This window comes from Branchiostoma floridae, chromosome 3 (genome assembly GCF_000003815.2).
Source record: "Branchiostoma floridae strain S238N-H82 chromosome 3, Bfl_VNyyK, whole genome shotgun sequence".
In the NCBI taxonomy this organism is placed as follows: Eukaryota; Metazoa; Chordata; class Leptocardii; order Amphioxiformes; family Branchiostomatidae; genus Branchiostoma; species Branchiostoma floridae.
The window spans coordinates 33,034,508-33,054,919 of NC_049981.1; the positions used below are offsets into that span (position 1 = coordinate 33,034,508).

Genomic DNA, 20,412 nt, shown 5'->3' on the forward strand with positions numbered 1-20,412 from the left:
GGTGTATAAGGTTGCCCTAAATTTTTAAGTATTCCCTACATCAATAATGCCAGCACCAACTTAACACCATCACAAATTAAATCTTTTGCGGACTCTGAGGCACATTTTTTTAATCATGTACGGTGTACGGTAGCCTTCTCATTAGTTTTTGGATACATAATCATTAAAACGTGCTGTGGAGTAATGACCTTGCTGGCTGAGAACCAAAAGGGTTCGAGAGTCTGATGTGTCCCTTTCGGATTAAAAACACACGACCATGCAATAAACGTGTCAGAGGTTTTGAGGGGACTTACCATCATCGCCTGGCAATGTAGGTTCCTCTTGGAATGTCCAGAGAAGCTGGGCTGAAACAGCAATGTTGTCATATATGCAACTGATTTGCAGATACTACTTTTTCATTGAAACACGCAAATCAATATTTATAATATCAGCGGCACTGCTGTATGTTTAGACAACAATTTAATCAAGCAAGTTTTCTTCTTGATCCGAATATAAACAACACATTGACCTATATACATCAATACCACAAACCTTAGTCATACGGTGTCTTTGTTGCTAAACAATATTTGCATTTGCATTAACATTAACATGCAAAAGCTGTCCAACTGTCGATATTTATATAAATTTCTCTAAATAACAGTGTAAGTAAAAATTTAGTCTGAGGTATAAATAAACTTACTAGTCATTAATGTTGTCTGGACTGTTGTCTGTACTACTTCTGATTCTGGATCTATAAAGAAAATGCAAGTTAGGTTGGGGTTTTCCATGTGTGCCTTGATAACACATGTGACACTGAATTGTGTTACAGAAATGTCATTTGACTTTACAATCAGGTTGAGTGTAATACACTCTGGCTCTCCCGTTAGGTTATATATTTTTAAAATCTTTCTGAACTCAAAACAGTTTCTCTTCTACATGTTATGAGGTGTAAGCAGATGTTATAACAGTCAGTTAAATGAGCCACTCACCTGGTTCGTCAACATTGCTAAAAACTACCAGTATCTGTACTAATCATTGTACCAAGTTTTACTGCTCTGTCTCAGCTCATTACATATGCGTCAAAGACATTGGCAGTCCATATGATATAACGTTATTGGAGACCGACGCTAAATCGTCTGGACCAATTGTCACGTTAATTAAACTCCACCTCATCACCTGTGAGAAAGTACATCAAGAGTTAAGAGAAAGTCACATGACTGGCGCAGTAATAAGGCCATGTTGATTTGATTATATGGATGACATCCTCTGGGAACTCCAAAATTGATGCGAGCGAGCGAATAAAAAAAGTTTGGCAAAAAAATGTTGCCTTCAGTATGAAATCTAATTGGAAGGAAGGTTGAACATAGGAATAAAACACATAGTATACCATAGTATGGTATAACAACAGTTACGTTTAGGGATCATCAGTACATTGTGCAGGTTCAGAACATTTTTTTTTTCTTGTTGGACCGATCCAATAAAAACAGACCTGAAAAAAATCAGTGGAACGGGGTTTGCCAATTATAAAATGGACATGTCGGCAGGCATTTGGGGTCTTACAACAGCGAAGTCAAGTAGAGTCATTTGTACCCAGTTTCTACAGTCAAAGGTACAGAGACAGCATTTATTACAGGGAGACGGGATTTTAAAATGGGAGTCGGATAATCCACCAAACAGATTCCTTTGTAGCAAAATTGACCATTGTTTTGAGTATTGCCAATTCTCAAGTTTCCACATACAATCAGGTCCAGGTTCAGGTCCGGATCTGGCAATGATCCTCTGGACCTGAACAGAACCTATATCTGAATTTTCTGTACTGGTACCTACGGTAACCTACCCCTACCGACAATTTATTTTTAAATTCTGTCCTTTCACATCTTATTCTTTGACTTTAGATTTATTTTGGCCTTCTATGGCATTAGTTATATGTTTTCTGATACTTTTTTTCAATCTACAACATATATGTGCTCATTTTACAGCTGCTTTGCACAATTTACCGTGTGGTTAAAAACTTCTTCTTTTTTTTTTTTGGAAACGGCCGAAAATTGTTGCGAGCGCGGATGTCATCCATATAATCAAATCAACATGGCCTAACGTATAAAACATGAGAACTTACGGGTACAAACAACTCCAGCATCGTTATCATGTCCGCACCCATCGTATCTCCAGAGGCTGCAGCCCTGCAGACTTGACTCACTTCTACTGCAGCCATGATAAACCCTCCAAATCGGCCCTGTCCCGGCACCAAACGAGCCACGTGTTATCTGCTGAGCTCCATGGAACCCCAGCTGACGGCACACTACATTTGCTTCGCGTCGATACCAGTACCAATCCCTGCCACAGACCGTCCCCCACTGCCCGTCATAGTAAAGCTCCACCCGTCCCTCGTGTTCACCGGACCCACCAACCAGTCGAACACTATCAGCTGAATATTAAGGCAGAAGATGAACACTAAGAATGAAGTTTATTTGCAAGTTCGTGCCCGAGGGCTAATTGCAAGTACATGGTATAAACATAGTGACAATGAACAGTCATAAACAATATTCTACTCTAATGCTAGTGTTGGCTATTTGTAAACAGGTTGGGTTTGACTTCTTTTCTGAAATGTGTGGGTTCTGCGATTTCATGAGAAAAGTGGCTTTCTGTTCGTCTGTCAATGTGGGGCAGTTGGGATAAGTCTTTGTGGCTTCTGTAAATTATAGAGTGATTCGTTCGGTTTGGTTGAATGAACATTTGGAAATAACATGTGTTTGGTCTGCCGACAAGATGTTTCCATGCCGTTTATATGTCTACATAATGTTTATAAATACGGAAACCAAAACGAATAATGAAGCGTTTGAAAATATGAAGCTGTCAAAATAACAATATCATAACATGCGCAAAGTAAAATAGATTGAGGTAGAAATAAAAATACACCAAAAATAAGGAAGGAAAGAGTGATTCATTTTAGTTGTGGATAACCACGCGTACAATTTGCCTCTGTGTCAACATTAACAAAATCATAAAGGTATATACAGCTATCCTTTCCGGATTAGCATAATCATTTATTACCCTGACCAAGTAAGAGTTACACAAGGCTATGATTTCGGAAGCGTGTGGCCTTTTCAGAAATCATACCAAGTTACTTTAATTAAGTAACTATTATTAATAATTAGTCTTTCCCCAGAAAACTTTCTGTTTTTGTTGCCATATTTCAATTTTAGTCAATCAAAACTCAGGTAAAAACTCAGGGCGACAATCAAAACTCAAAACTGGGCGATGACGTCACCAACAGCGTCGTAAAATGTGTGTTACATAGCATTTTTGTCCTCCCAACTTTGATTGTGGTTTGCTTAGTGAATATACGCTTTTTGTTTATTTTGCCATTTTTGCTCTCCTTTTTACCTTCGCCAAAAAAATTGGGCAGAATTTTTTTCTGTTTCACAATATGTAGGTCAATCGCATATAACTAGAGCAGCTGTGGATAGAATTGAATGATATTCGCTATTTGAGTAGCGGTTGCAGGGACGGAGCTTTTCGTCGGCACTGCAGCGGGGCGAGTGTGTGCGCGTGTGCGGTTGCGAATAAAATAACTCTAGACGCTGTGGATTGTTTTCAATGATATTTGGTAGTTATTTAGGGGTTGGGAAACCGAAGGTCAAGTTCGATGATAGGCATCCTGGTGACAAGTTGGGTACTGCAGCGGAGCGGCAAAGTTGGCGCTAAAATTATCCTCAAGTGGCAGGTTGATGATTTTTGACTAGTGAATACGTCTTTGGGCAGAATGAAAGTCATGCAAGTCCCCCCCCCCCCCCTTCGGTTTGTGTGGAGCTGCAGGCTCCGATTTCCTTTCAAACTTTGGACGAGAATAAGTCGAGAAGATGTTGACAGATAGTCATGATTATTTTTGGTATGCAGATAGGCTAAGTGATGACTTACATATAATAAACTGATAAAGAGAGAAATGTCAATAGATATTGATTATGCACATGGCATCCTCATTTGCATAGTTAATGAGAAAATATAATACTACCATTGTGGTACATGATAGGAATTTCATACTTACAACATTATGAAGCTTGAAGGTTTTCCCATTGTACTGCAGCTTCTGTGTATGTATGTGTGTTAGTTTGTTTGTTTGTTTGTTTGTTTGTTTGTTTGTGGACAACACTACCCGAGGTTAGTTGGGATATCCATCCAAAATGGAACTTGCAACCGCTGCAAACACACGTTCATGCCGTCGGTTGCTTTTGTAATAGGTACTCTTAAGAAAAACATGAATGAAACCTTAAAGTTTTTAATAAAGGCATGATTATTTGGCGAAGGTATGTGTTCGTGGAAGTCTAGTTTTTACATAGAATAGGATACGTTGTAATAATATATTTTGTAACTGTAATGTAGGCTCAAACATTATGATTCCCTGGAAAGTCACGCCGATGTAAAATTTTCTTACAATTCTTGCATTCGGATATATCAAAATTTACAGTTTCATGTATCGTTTGTCTACCTTGGACATTTCAACTCGTAAAAAGCTTTGCAATTTGTAAAAATAACGATCTAAGATTCAAATATATTGGAACATCAACTTCAAAGGAACAGTTTCATGTATAGATTGTGTATTTTTGGGTAACATTTACGCGAGGATTGACGAAAATGCGGAGGGTGCACGTGTATACCTACCATTGCACACGGATAGGAGGAACGCTTCGTAACATGCGGACATTTTCGACTAGTGTGTGTGAATAGACGAAAGACTTAGTGCATTTTCGCGAAAATTGTGCCTTTCTAGTTTGCATATCTTTTTACCTGGATTGTCTATTAAACCTTCATCGACATTCAGTTTGTCATTCATATGCCAGAAAAGATTGATAATGCGTTTCAATTAGTGACAGTGTAATTAGACTCACTACAGGCGACTCCAGCATCTTCCTCATGTCCACAGTTATGGCTGCCCCATCCGCCATGGCTGCAGTTTTGCAGATTTGGCTCATTCCCGTCGCAGTCCACATCATCCAGCCAGATCGGACCGGTGCCCTCCCCGAAGGAGGCGCCAGAGGGCACCCCTTCAGCACCAGGGAACCCCAGATGACGACACACCACCTCAGCATCGCTGAGCCCGAACCCATCGTCACAAATCGAGCCCCACTTTCCATCGTGGTAAACTTCCACCCTCCCCTCGTGTTCTGTGGAACCACCAACCAGCCGGAGACCTGAGGAAGTATAGAATATGGCGTGATAAATATCCTGAGGTGGAGTACGGTGCCCAGTTCGAATCACAGGAAGCCAGTATTTTGTACTCATCACTGGGCTTTAGTAAAGTTGACGGCCGGACGACTGCTTTTTTAAGATCGATAACACGGCTGTATAATAGAGGGTGCCGATGTCTATGTCGTGTTTTCGTTCGGATTTCGGTCGCGGTTTGGCGGTTCGAAAACACGATCGTCGTTAACGCCGAGAAACAGCATACTTACCTGACATCGCAGGCGATCGCTAAATCGAAACCGTTGCAACATCGCAGTCTAATTGAGTTGATACATCGCAACCGAGTCCTGCACATCAGGCATATGCTATTGATCTCCCTTGATTGGACACATGGGCATGATGTTGCGTGTTTCTCGTCAGCTCTAATGTTATGAATGGAAAATACTTACAATTTTGTATGATTCCTTCACAGCTTAAGGTATCTTTCTTGCCTAACTTGGCTTTTTGACCCTCCAATGTTTTGTCATTAATGAATTAAGAAAGCAGTGTAATTGCGATGGGTATTGACAGCAGGGCATGTATGAAAGAATTCTAGATTTGATTGGCGATTTTGTGCAAAATATGCATGACGTTATATTGGCCCAATTTTTTTGTAATTCTAAGAGTACATTGGTAGCTTTGATCATTATGCACATCAAAAATATAGTTTCGTAGAAATATTGTAGGGCAATAAAAATTTGATGACGTCATTTACACGGTGCAAAAATCAAATGAAGAATTGTTCATGTCCATCTATCAATATTTGGTGAAACTATATTACTTTCTTAATTAACCAATGGAAAGTCAAAATGTAGTGTCCTATGGCAGAACAATATGTGTACTCTCCAAGTAAAGGTTGGTCGGGAAAATCGTTATCTTTTCCTTTTATGCCCTTTTTCCTTACAACAAAGATTTTTCCACCAACCTCTGCTTGGAGATATGTGATGCATTATGGGAATTATTCGTGGGGCGTCACCAGGAACAACATAACTTAATACCAGCATAGCATGAAAGTTCATTTGTGTTGGTAGAAAACATCATAGAAAAAATTGCTAAACTTTCCTTCCAACACTATGATAACTACACCCGTTGGACCATAAACTAGGGGTAGTCCGTACACTGTTCCACAGGGCGGAGACTATTACCACAGACCATCAGGATAAAGAGAGAGAGAAAGACCACGTGATTCAGGCACTGAAAGTGTGTGGCTACCCAGATTGGGCGATCAAAAAGGCCACTACACCTAAGTCACTTGAAAACAACACTAAAAACCGGTCCTCTACCAAAACAAGCAGAGGTTTTGTTGTTTTGCCTTATTTGAAAGGAACCTCAGAAAACCTTAGGATGGTTTTCAACAAATACAGGATTAAGACCTGTTTCAAGCCGACACGTACGCTCAAGAACTTCCTTGTGGCACCTATGCACAAAACACCTAAAGAAAGCAGATGTGGTGAAGTGTATCACATTGCATGCCAAGGGACAACTAAAAAAAGGCCCATGCAAGGAAACGTACATTGGTGAAACGGAGCGTGCATTGAAAACTAGGTACCTGTTGCATCTAGTTTTCGTCGGCTCCAGGAATCGTCCAAAAACCTTACGAAAACTAGATATCCAGGATTCGTACTTCCGGTGCCGTCAATCACGGTGATTGACAGGACAGAAAACAGTTATTATGCACGCCCATTAACCATATTTGGGTCGACCTCGTGAGACCTCGACAGACTCTAGTTGCGAGAGATTAAAACCGCTGCCCTCCCCATGATAAGGACGCCATCTGGAAGCTATTAACACGTAACTAAAACGTGACGCTACACGAAAAACAACTGAGTAAATTCCATCTTTACTGCCATTTTTTACGCAAAAGATATTTTGGGCCTGATATGTAAGTAATATGTGAACATCGGAGAGTTATATTATCAATCATTCGGTTAAGGTCTGTAACATCAGGAGCTGAAGAAATTTTTCATAAAACTCCTGCGGAGAGATACAAAGATGGCGGCCTTCTGACCACGAAAACAACATGCAATATAGTCTCCGCCCTCGAAAACAGGAAGCTCCACCCCCACGTACACGTTCTGGATAAACACCGTTGTTTATCCAGGGAACGTCCTGTTTGGGCCGTTTTCTGGATATCCAGGACGCGTCCTCCTGCTCAAGACGTTTTCTGGATATCCAGGATTCGGCTTGTGACGAAAAATAGATACTGACAAAAGTTGGATACAACAACATCCTGGGTATCTATAAAACGGCCTGAACAGGAGGACGCATCCTGGATATCCAGAAAACGGCCTAAGCAGCCCTGGCCGCATTCTGGATATCCAGAAAACGGCCTGAACGCCTGACGAAAATAAGGAATTCTCCCGCCATTTTCAATTTGCGAGCAAGAGGTTACTGTGGGTCACGCACGCATCGCAATTGTATCCTGCACCGCGGGTGTAAGGCAATACTCAGAACGTAAGACAACCGTTGTCCACAACGATTACAATAACAGTCGCACGACTGTATAAGTGTTGTGTGTTTGAAGTTGTTTTTTCGTGTAGCGTCACATTCTAGTTACGTGTTAATAGCATCAAAATGGCTTCCTTATCATGGGGAGGGCAGCGGTCACTTTCGGGTTTTAATCTCTCGCATTTTAGGTCGACCCAAATATGGAAACAGGGGCGTGAGTAATTACTGTTTTCTGTCCTGTCAATCACCATGATTGACGGCACCGGAAGTACGAATCCTGGATATCTAGTTTTCGTAAGGTTTATGGACGATTCCTGGAGCCGACGAAAACTAGATGCAGCAGCGCCTCCAGCCTCTCTGGCTGTCTCCAGGTGCCTGGGCTATCTCACCCCAACTGCCGTATGACCTCATTTCCTTCTTTCTGACCCTTCTGGGTCCTACCATTCCATATACTTTAGAAGGGGGTTTCAACTCAACACAGAACAGTAACTCTGGTATTTGAAGGCATGACTGTTTCTTGTTCTTTTTTGAGCTGGTATTTAAGATTCTTATCAGTTGGTAACATATGGACAGCCATCACAACTCGAGGCCGGAAGGACTCGCCTTAAGCAATCAGTTGGTACGTCCACCAGGTTATTGCTCATTTTGTACATCATGCAAAGTCTGGACATTTTCCTTCTGTCTTTAAGTGATATCCACTTCAAACCTGTTTTCATTTTGGTAACACTAGTTTAGCCTTGGTTGTTATTTTGTCAACATGGACACCCCACTTCAGCCCAGTTGTTAATGTAACACCCAGATATGGGTGGGTTTTTGTGGTTGCTAATGTCTGACCACAAAGCTGGTAAGGGGACACATTTGGTGTTCGTTTGTTCGTCATGTGCATTTATGTCCTACTCGCTCCGTTTTAGACCGAGGTGTTCGAAATAGAACAGGGGGCGGGGCTTATGGTGTTCGTCTGGAATGGTCCATTCTTATTAGTTTATAAATGGAATGAAAAATGTTGTTATATGTGTACCATGTCACATCCACTGTCGAACAGCATAATGTTTGCAAAATCGTGATGCCATAAAGGAACTCTGAGGTGAGAGGTGAGATGCAATTGTAATTGGTCAAAAGAGACGGGTGCCTTTCCATATTGCATCTATATTGGAGGACGTCTGTTGTGTTTTCACGTATTACTTTCAAGTTTAGCCAAATCGAATCTGAAAAAAAAGAGAATCTGTTACTACTAATAGTGGTGCACAAAATAACTTACTGGTGCAGACCGCTCCAGCATCGTCGTCATGTCTGCATCCACTTGGGTTGTTGCCCCATCCCCTGTGGCTGCAGTCTTGCAGCCTTGACTCAGTCCCGCTACAGCCCACATAACTCAGCCAGACCCGTCCGGTCCCCTGACCAAAGAAGGCTTTTTGCGTGGCCTTCCGAGCAGCAGCAAACCCCAGCTGACGGCACGTCACGTCGGCGTCAGGTTGACCCCAGCCATAGTCACAAACTGTTCCCCATTCTCCGTCATGGTAAACCTCCACCCTTCCCTCGTGGTCATTAGATCCGCCAACCAGCCGGACACGGGCTGAAAATGAACCACATAGTGTCTAATGTATATAATCAAGACGTACAGGGTACGTGGGTCCGAATATAAAGGTCTGCAGCGGAATATACGTTTTCCATGCCGCCCGTTTGTACAGGACAACTACATTGTACAAACATTTTGACAACTCTTTATAGCAGTTTTATATTATGAAAATATGAAGCTATCAAAATAACAATATCATGACATGCACAAGGAAAAATAGACTAAGGTAGAAATAAAAAAGAAATATATGTCATTGAAAAATATGGAAAAGTAATTCGGTTCATTTGTAAATAACCGGGAGTTAAATTTGTCTCTGTCAACATTGACATAATTTTAAAGGTTATATAGGTATCCTTTCCGGCTTCGCATAATCATTCACTACGCTGCGCCAAATAGCGCTGCGCTGATAACTATTATTTGCATATCTTATCACCTAAATGTCTAACCTTCATCGACATTCAGTTTGTCATTCATTTGCCGGAAAAGATTGATAATGCGTTTCAATTAGTGACGGTGTAATTATACTCACTACTACAGACGACTCCAGCATCTTCCTCATGTCCACAGTTATGCCTGCCCCATCCGCCATGGCTGCAGTTTTGCAGATTTGTCTCATTTCCGTCACAGTCGACATCATTCAGCCAGATGGGCCCGGTGCCCTCCCCGAAGGAGGCGCCAGAGGGCACCCCTTCAGCACCAGGGAACCCCAGATGACGACACACCACTTCAGCATCGCTGAGCCCGAACCCATCGTCACAAATCGAGCCCCACTTTCCATCGTGGTAAACTTCCACCCTCCCCTCGTGTTCTGTGGAACCACCAACCAGCCGGAGACCTGCGGAAATACAGAATACTGTAAATGCAGAAATGTTCGCGGTGGATTAATGTTCGCGGTTTTCGCGGTGACCACTTCACCGCGAATTTAAAACCACCGCGAACATTTTTCTATAATGATATTAGATTGCAGTCTATGGTGTTACCGCGAACTTAAATCCACCGCGAAAAGTCCTTTTTCCCGCTACCGCGAAATTAAATCCCCGCGAACTTAAAAACATTTACAGTATGGTGTGATGAATATCCTGAGGTGGAGTACGGTGCCAAGGTCGGATCTTCGGAAGCCAGTATTTTGTACTCATCACTGAACCAATTCTAAATAAATGGACCGTTCCCATAGAACGTCATACGCCCATTCCTCATTAACTGGGAAAATTGGAGGTAGAAAATTGTAAAAAATAAAGTTGTCCAAAACGCTTACCTGCTGGTATGAACTTGTTACCACTTTTATCGACTATCTTTTGCTATTTTTGTCTGGTGCTAACACGCTTAATTTTGGAGATATTTGATTTTTAGTAGGCCATGTCATCTTTCCTACAATTTCGTAATAAAGAGCATATTACTACACAGAGAAATGTTCCAGCAAGTAATAGTGGATTAACAACAGCCAAATTAGCGAATTTTCCAACCCAAAACCTTCAAATTACACGCTAATGAGAAATATTTAACCGCCGTGTCATTTGTTTCGGAATAATCATCAAAATTACTAGCTATTAAGTTTGCTACATTTGTATAAAAGTAAATAAATGATATATTTTTTTTCTGATATGAAGACAAACCGTTTAATACTCCTTAATTTTCACCCTGTAGGATGGGATAAGAGCGATAGAATATATTTATGAAAATGGTTGGAAACAGGCGATATCTATTCTACAGGTAAATGCCAATGAACTGTGGTAACGTAAATTACAGAATCTCTAACATTTGGAGGAAAGCCGAATAGTGTACATACTGGCTCTATTTGAACTGATCAGGTCATGTTCGTCTATAATGCTGGACCTCTTATCTTCATGTTGCTAACTCAGAGTAGCAAAAAAGTGTATCTTTGTTATCCGGAATACCCGTATAATCTTGTTCGTCCTGTACCCACCCGGACTCTGCGGAAAGACACCCAAGATATGCAAGGTCTCTATCTTGGCGGGATCTATTTAAATACATGTTAAGTAACAAAGGATTCACGCAATCACACGCTCTAGGTCAGAACCGCTTCGTCCTCGCGTCCTTTAATCAAGTCTTTGGGAATAGCAGGACATGATGCGATGGCAACATGCACCAGATGGACTGGGCCTTTCTAGCACAAGCTTTCGATATTGGAAAGACAACAAACTAAACACCAGTTACCGCAGAGGTTTATTTTGGTTCAGTCCAACCCAATATACATTTATTCAACTTGGTACTATACATTCCGTGTAATGTTGATTATTGAAGCTTCAGATATCAATATAAACACCCGCATCTTTCCAAGTTGGTGCATGTCAGGTTTATCATTTGAACATCGTTCCTGTAACAGTGGGGTTCTAGCGCTGCCAAACTGACCACGCCAACAGCTCTTGAGCTTTTGGTGTTGTGGTTAGCACGTTGGATTTGTGATCCGGCTGCCCGAGTTCGGCGCAGGTTCGAATCTCGGGAGTCGGGATGTTGTTTATTTCTGTTCTTACTCGCCCCTCTGAATTTCTACAATGGTTCCCACGCCGGCCCTGTGAGTAACAGGCTAGTATGTGCCACACAGGGATGTCGATCTCGGAGATTCGAGGACGAATCTTGAAAAGAAAAGGGGGAGTAGTGTAACAGTGGTGTTCAAGGACTGCTAAACCGAAGACGCCTAATGGCTTAAGCCTTTTGGCCGAACGGTTTGCACGTTCGATTTGTGATCCGGCTGCCCGGGTTCGGCGCGGGTTCGAATCCCGGGAGTCGGGGTGTTGTTTATTTCTGTTCTTACTCGCCCCTCGTATTTCTACATTCCTATGAGAAATGAAAAGTTCCAGCATCGTAAAATTCACTGAAACAGGAACATATAAACAGACTGCATTGTGACTCTATGGCAAGCCAAGCCCACCTACAGTAACATTACAGCAGATAATACGTCTTTGGTTGATGTGCTCTTGCTGAACATCCGATGACATGTTGAAGAAAAAAAATGGTAACGTAAATTATATGGTAACGTAAATTATATTTATGCTTTTAATGATAAATAAAATTTTAACAAACAGCTCTGGAAAGATTAACTCTGCAGGCAATTACTTATCTGGGAGCATTCTTTCCTATGAGTACAAAAGTAATGATCTTTCTATAATTCTAAGGGACTTATTATGGTAACGTAAATTATATCAAAAAAGTGACAAACGGCCTGAGATTGGCGGTTATAGTCATGTTTCCAACATTCGTGTTTTATGTGTTCTGTCATTTGTTTGTTACGCAACACCACTGTTTAGCAGATAAAACAGTGAAAAAATTATCGGAAAATGTCTTTTCGTAAGCGAGTTACACCCAACAGAAGTTCGGTAACGTAAATTATACAAAAGTTGGCGACAAGAATAAAACGGCATCTGACGTAAAAAGGTCGTCTGCTGGACAAGTTCATCAACACGTGACAAGCCGGCCTAAGTGGTTGATGTAAATTATGACTGAAAATTTAAAGAACTAACGTCTTTTCATTATCAGAATGCCACGATATTCACCTTTATAGCATTTCCGACACGTGTTTTTAGCGTGTTTCTAAGCAAAACCTTACCCGGGACGACCAAAAGGCAACTAACAATGGTGGGAAAACATTGCTTAGCATATTACTATCATGTACTTGTAACGGAAAAGGGCAAAATACGTAGTCATTGTGTCTTTAAAGAAAACTGTGGCCCGCTGCTTATGTGCGACAGCAATTTGCCCCTTTAACGAGGAATGGGCGCATATCGAACGAATAGAACCCCCTGTTCTATTTCGAATACCTCGGTCAAAAACAGCCCTAATGACAGGAATGGCCAATGAAACATGCTATGCCTTCTTTGCTGAACATTACCCCGACGGAATACAGTTGTCTCTTGTTTAGTGAGGGAGAGCCACTGTATAGCATTAGCCATTACATTGTTGGTGGGCAGGATGCACGTGAAAAGTAGGGTACGTATAACAGACGGGGCTCTGCTCTAGCGGATTTTGTAGTAGACCCTATATGTTGTACAATATCCCTCTCCGCTAGTGCCCGAGCTGCTTTCTTCTTAATTACTCCCGGGCATGTATACAACTGTCATGCATTCAACAAATGCAGTGGAAAACCTGTCACAGATACAATAATGCATCTATACACGTGCATCGACCGCATATCAGAAACCGGGCACGTCTAAATCTGCAAACCAACAAGGTAATGCTACGGAGTGCCTCCCTTTCACTTTGAATGAAATCTGACGGTCTTTGCTACTGGAACTATTTCCGCCCCTCCTCTAACGACTGTACGACTGTAGTGGATTTAGCCTTCAACATGACCCGTTCTGAGAGGATTTCAGGCCCCCAAAGGTATTATGAACTAAATTGTTGGGGCGGCCATTTCTATCCTACTCGCGCCGAACAAGTGACCGTAGGTAACAAACTCTGTGACGTAATAATGGTTTGTTAATGATGAGGTTGGTGTGTACAGTGTTTGCTCTTCACATATACAATGGTTTTGGTTATAATTCAGATTTTGATATGGTTTTTACCAGCTGGTCGACAGCTGTTGACAGATTCCGAGCGAAACATACTCAACCTATGTCGTATACAACGCACACGCACACTCTCCTCCAAGTCCTACAAATATAAGGTACACAAATTATTTCCTAAAGTTTGAGTTCCCACTGACAATGGCTTAATTCTGTGTATATGCCAAATATATAATTTCCATTCATGAACACTACCCTTCAATCCCTGGTGCAAAATATAATTTCCCTCCAAGATCATACCCCTTCTGTCCCTGCTATTTCCCTCTACTTTCGGTGTTCCGGTCACAAAAGACAAGTTCCTACCCGACAGATTAAGAGCATGGCCACCCCATCTATATAGTAGTGAATCGCATACAGGACACATCACATCAGCTAATACAAAAAACATACTTAAAAGCTACGATACCTATCACTGCCAAATTTAAAACACAGCTAAGTCAGCGTCTCAATCGAACGACACAAATGAAAGAACAACACAGCTTCACAATGGATAGTTGAGACGCACACCACGTTAAAAAGTGGATCAATCACAGCTGTGGAAGTAACCCCATATCTGCTTCTAGATAAGTATTGCCAAACCCAAGCGTCTATAAGCCAGCTGGTCTACAATACCAGGGAAATAGGGGTGACATCAAATTATTACATCGATAATGAAAACAGCTACCGCAAAAAAAGGTTCCCAAGGATCAAACACGTTCTAACCATAAAATGCATATGACTATCAACCGCACAAAATGTTAACAGTATGCTATGTGAAACCAACCTCAATATTGGAAACGCAAAGCCCGAACGAGATGGCATATTCCGACGAGGACAACATCTGCTTGACGGTATCAAATTACTACAAGGCTTAAGGCACAATCATGAGGAAGACCTGAACCACTATACTTGACGGCGTAGGGGTAAAAACTGAAATTATTACATCCATAATAAAAACAGCTACGGCGAAAAAAAAGTGCATCATTTCCCAACCGAGTACAGACGATATGCCAATCCACGTGCGATTGCGACATACAGAACATAGAGATATAGGTACTAGGTGCGAACACTCAACGCACAAAGTGATTTCAATACTCTGTTACTGGAGGTTACCCTCCAGTGTCACAGAGTAACAAGGGACTGGAATTATGGTGTTCGACTGGACCGGTCCATTCTTATTATAATTAGTTGATAAATGGAATGAAGAATGTTTTATATTGTGTACCATGTCACATCCACTGTAGAACAGCATAATGTTTGCAAACTCATGATGCCATAAAGGTAAACTGAGGTGAGATATGAAATGCAGTTGTAATTGGTCAAATTGAGGTCTAAAAGAGGCGTGGGCCTTTCAGGTCTCCAATGTGATCAAGTATAATTGCGTTTCATACTGGAACACTTTTGTTGTGTTTTCACGTATTTCATTCATGTTAAGCCAAATCGAATCTGAAAAAAAAAGAAGAGAGAATCTGTTTCTACTAATAGTGGTGCACAAAATAACTTACTGGTGCAGACCGCTCCAGCATCGTAACCATGTCCGCACCAACTTGGGTTGTTGTACCACCCCCTGTGGCTGCAGTCTGGCAGTCTTGACTCAGTCCCGCTGCAGGCCACATTGCTCAGCCAGACCCGTCCGGTCCCCCGCCCGAAGGAGTTTTGTGTGGCCTTCAGAGCAGCAGCAAACCCCAGCTGACGGCACGCCACGTCCGCATTGGAATGACCCCATCCAAAGCCACAGACCGTCCCCCATTCTCCGTCATGGTAAACCTCCACCCTTCCCTCGTGGTCATGAGATCCGCCAGCCAGCCGGACACGGACTGAATATAGACCACATGGCATGTGTATGAACAAGATGTACAGGATATGTGGGAACTAATGTAAAAGTCTGAAGCGGAATATACGTCTTCATGAAACCCGTTTCTGTGTACAGGACAACTACATTGAACAAACATTTGACAAATCTTAATAACAACTTTATGTTGTGTTATTTAGAATACGATGTATTAGTAACTCTGCATTCCATTAATTTAAAAAATGCCATAACGTATTTGAGAAAAAGAACAACATTTCAATCGCGTCATAAATAAAAATAAATACTTTTACAATTACAATTGCTTCCTTTAATTTTCCTCCAACAGTGACTGTTTTAAAGGTACTACTGAGTAAGTACCTTCATATTTTCGATGTCTAACAGCACATTTTTGTTACGGAGAATGGCCTAGTCTCGAGACTTACGAGACTACACCAGGCTTGCGTAGATCATCTGCCCCCTCCCCCGCCTCCTTGTGGAGAAGGGGTATGTAGGACTTGTGGAGCTCCCAACCCTCTTTGCGGTTCAGCTTCGCCCCCTCCAGCTGTATGTGGACAGCCTCCTTAATCTTTCTGTGGGCCTTGCGTGCCTAGTCCACATACAGCTAGAGGGGGCGAAGCTGAACCGAGATGAGCTTGGTAGTCACTATGTGACGTGACTGGAGGTGGTGTTGGCTTAGCGCTCATTTACTATCCAGACGGTCTAAGGACTTTTAAGGTTTAGACATTAGAAATCCCTCAAATGATTGTAAAAGCGTCGAATGAATGTAAGAACCTTATCTCATACTCCAGTATTAGTTAGATAAGCCTTAAGTTAAGCTATAGAACTGTAGTTATGTAGATGCCATACTTTGTACCTCGTACAATTGTTGTGCAATAAAGTTATCTATAGTGTTCCATGGTCTGTTCCCCTAAAGATCTCTCCGTCTCACCTACATACACCTACATACACCTCACCACACTCTTCACAAGCAGATTTGTAGATAACTTTCAGATTAAGGGGTCTTTTGGTCTCACAAGAGCATTCCGCAGAGCGTAGACTGGCTTAAAGGCTAACGTTAGGTTTGGCAAACGCGCATTTTGATCGTTCTGTAATGGCTAATGCCTTTCGTGTAAGGGGAGTACTGCATAACTCGCGGTGGGTGGGGTGCCCTATCTTTCGTGTGACTGTCCTTATACCCCTGTTACTGTTGTTGTCCCCCTTACTCAGGGCCCATTTTGGGTACTAGCCACATTTCCACAGAGCGAAGAGAGCTGGAGGGGGCGAAGCTGAGCCGCAAAGAGGGTTGGGAGCTCCCCAAGTCATACTTACCCCTTCTCCGCAAGGAGGCGGGGGAGTGGGCAGATGATCTATGCAAGGGTTAACAAACATCTCTCTTCACAATTCAGTAACGTAACCCAAAACGCTTGAGTGGCTCCACGAGCCTTGTTTTGCGGTGACCTCTAAGTAAATAAAAAAAAAAAGCCGTCTGGACTAGTCTCGTGTTCTTTAAAACAGTCACCGTTGGAAGAAAATTTATAGAAACTGTATATATACGTAATTATTGAACCTCTTCAACGATAATTTGCTTCGCATTGATCCTCGAACCATCCGGAGAGAGGCAGCCCTGTTATTAGGCCTACCTTATGAAACATTGTATCTACAAACCATAAATCTGATGAAGGTGACAAAAAATCCGTCCGACGCCAAAGATTGTTTGCCACTTACGATTGCAGACGACTCCAGCGTCTTCTCCATGTGTACAGTCATGGTGCCCCCATCCCCTGTGGCTGCAGTTGTGCACACTTGACTCACTCCCGCTGCAGGCGACTTCCTCCAGCCAGATCGGCCCCGTTCCCTGACCGAACGAGGCTTCAGTTGTGGTCTGCACAGCACCAGCATCAGGGAACCCCAGCTGACGACACGCCACCTCAGCGTCGCTCAGGCCCCAGCCGTCATCACAGATCGTCCCCCACTGTCCGTTATAGAAGACTTCTACTCTGCCATCGTGGTCGTTCAATCCGCCTGCTAGCCGGATATTCCCTGTACATGTGAAGGCGCAAATCATATGGATTTGATTGTGTTATTGGTTATGTTTATCGGGCAATATAAGGTCTCATCTGACAGAAATGTTTGCATAGGTAAAGTTCCATTTTATTTTCATCTTGTTCTTATCAGATTGGTTCAGCAAAAAAAAACAGTTTTCACCCTTGTTGTACTGAAATGCCGTCCTATTAGTAACGGTCAAATTGTTTGCGAAGATAAATTCGGTAACATAAATGACTTCTGGGTGGGTCAAAGTGCGAAACACAATAATATCTAATGTATTATGTTTACAGTCATTTAATACACTGACTCTGGTAAATGGATTCGTTCCAGTCCTCGATTATGAGGTCAAAAGGCCTTGATCACAAAACCCTTGGACGAAAAGAAAGACGAAAATGTTCAGGGGCATAGTCATTAGCTTCGCCCAAAAGGTTATTTTTTAGTTATGCAATAGTGAAGTGGCTGTATTGTGGGTCTGTATGTTGAAAAAAGTTGATATAAATCGAGATGTCTAGTATTTGAGAAGCGGTCGCAGAAACGAAGGTCAAGTCTGGAAATGGTCTACCTGGTATCTTCCGTCGGCGGTACTGCGGCGGGTTGTGTGTTTATACCCGCCTCACAATAGGCGCGATTCGATCGGAAGACTAGTTTACGAGCTCTAAATGACATTTTCGTGAGTAAGACGTCCGGTGTTCTCACGATCATCTTGCGATTTTTAGGGATCGCCGGCAATTTTCAGGAGTCTTACGACGGTCGCGGTGCAGGGAAACATGTTCTTAACATAAGCGACTAGTCGCAGGAGATCTCCGAGATCGCAGAGCTCGTTACCGAGTCTCAGATCGTGCGTGCAAATCGTGCGTACCTCGCAAGGGTATCGGTCAATAGTCTTGCGTCAATCCAACGATTGGCGAGCACAGACATAGTTATTAATCATCGAACGCAAATCGGATGGCGAACGCCCGTTAGTCGGGCGACGTTCGGGCGACGTTCACCCGACTTCCGCTTGTTTACAAATATTGCATTTCTGGGAATGTGAGGGTAATTCTAACATTGTGGCCTCTGTGGCAGTATGTAGGCTGGCTTTGTGACACACTTTCCTTTCTTGTGTCATTTCTATTATGCCCGCGCATTCCATTCATTGGTTAAAAAGATTCCGACAACAAAATAAGCAACATTTATTGATCTCTTGTCTTTTTTGAGGAACGTTTTGTGTTCCCTTGTCCGCGTGCAAGAGGTCATGGGAGGTTCATTATCATAGATTTATTCACCGTCGATCGCACGAGGCTCGCTTATATGTGAGGGGAACAGATTTGGGGCGAAAAATACGCAAGACCATCTTAAGATCTTAAAATCAGCCGACCTTCCTGCGATCGCGAAGTACGTCCGAAGATCGTATATAATGTGAGGCGGGTATTACGGACAACATAACTTGAGAAGCTGGTTCTGCATGGTATTTGGTGGATGAACTGGGGTTCGATAACGGGCCTCCTGCGATTTACGGGCTAGTTACGATACTGCAGCCGGGCTTCAAAGCTAGGCTTCCAGTTTCTGCAACTGCAAGGTTCCTTATATGGATAGGTCTTGGGGCAGGATTAAGTGGTGCGAGTTTGGTGCCCTATTGACTTGATTGGAACTGCAGTGAGTGTTTTTTTTTCATGAGATTCCAACACGAACAAGACCACAGATATAGCGGTAATGTATGAATTTCTATTACATCGTTTATAAAAACAGCTACCGCGAAAAAACGTGCGTCATGATCATCGCGCGGGTGCATGCAGAAGACATGCCAAACAACATACTCATGCGGCAAAGGAAACATACAGATACAGATGCGAACGCGCGTGTCATAGACATGGAATTTACCAACACAGATGAGCTTTCGTTCGGATATCATATATTATGTTAGTTGGCAAACTAATAATTCATGCTGATGCGGACCTTATTTGCATAATCACCAAGGAAAAAGTTATATAATGCGTCAGTCCAAAAGATTAACATCATTTAGCGAAGGTATGAGGTCTTGGAACTTTATAAAGCTTACGTTTACAGACGACTCCGGCATCTTCCTCATGTCCACAGTTATGGCTGCCCCATCCGCCATGGCTGCAGTTCTGCAGACGTGACTCACTCCCGCTGCACTGAACATCATCCAGCCAGATCTGCCCGGAGCCCTGCCCGAAGGAAGCTTCAGTTTTCGCCTTCTCAGCACCAGGGAACCCCAGCTGACGGCACACCACCTCGGCGTCCTCCTGTCCCCATACATCGTCACAGACCGTCCCCCATTGTCCTTCGCTGAAAACCTCCACCCGTCCCTCGTGGTCACCAGATCCACCAACCAGTCGGATATCTGACACTATTGACCAAACAACAATAACTTAGTCCCATGTTCTTAAATGACTAATGAAACACTAAAAATTTTACCAGGGCAATATTTGGGAAGGAGATGGTGACAGCACTGTATATGAAAAATTAGAAGAACCCTCATGAGAAGCAAAACTCTCACCAATGGGTGGTCTTGGGGTCACTGGTCCGTTGCCTGCAGAAGAAGAACATAAGCATTATTCTTGTGACTTAGGTGTGAATGATATCTACGGGACATGCTATGATAAACTACCCAACCTTCCATGAAAACAAGATAAGGCTACCAGAAGGGTACGAATCCACAATCATCAAGGTGACCGTTTCCACTTTCAAGAAATTTCACTTACCGACACTACAGATGACTCGAACAATCTTGTTAATAATTGCGATGGAATTATAGTTAGGATGCTCAAACACATGGCCTGGATTGTTGCTGGTGATCTGCAGTTGTTCTGAGCTGAAACTTCTGCCCTGACCGATGGCGAACACGGCCA

At 42.6% G+C, this 20,412-nt stretch overlaps 1 protein-coding gene across 1 annotated transcript in view; it reads right to left on the reverse strand.

Moving 5' to 3' along the window:
* Nucleotides 1–19,914, reverse strand: part of LOC118411871 (deleted in malignant brain tumors 1 protein-like) — a gene marked incomplete at its 5' end in the record, with an annotated part of 21,220 nt that extends 1,306 nt beyond the window's left edge. Inside the window, 9 exons of the mRNA XM_035814361.1 lie at nucleotides 294–344; nucleotides 680–730; nucleotides 2,096–2,404; nucleotides 4,866–5,168; nucleotides 8,906–9,220; nucleotides 9,753–10,058; nucleotides 15,228–15,539; nucleotides 17,240–17,554; nucleotides 19,599–19,914. Coding sequence (XP_035670254.1) covers nucleotides 294–344; nucleotides 680–730; nucleotides 2,096–2,404; nucleotides 4,866–5,168; nucleotides 8,906–9,220; nucleotides 9,753–10,058; nucleotides 15,228–15,539; nucleotides 17,240–17,554; nucleotides 19,599–19,914 — 2,278 coding nt within the window. The remainder of the gene's footprint in view (nucleotides 1–293; nucleotides 345–679; nucleotides 731–2,095; nucleotides 2,405–4,865; nucleotides 5,169–8,905; nucleotides 9,221–9,752; nucleotides 10,059–15,227; nucleotides 15,540–17,239; nucleotides 17,555–19,598) is intronic.
* Between the last annotated feature and the right edge of the window lie 498 nt (nucleotides 19,915–20,412).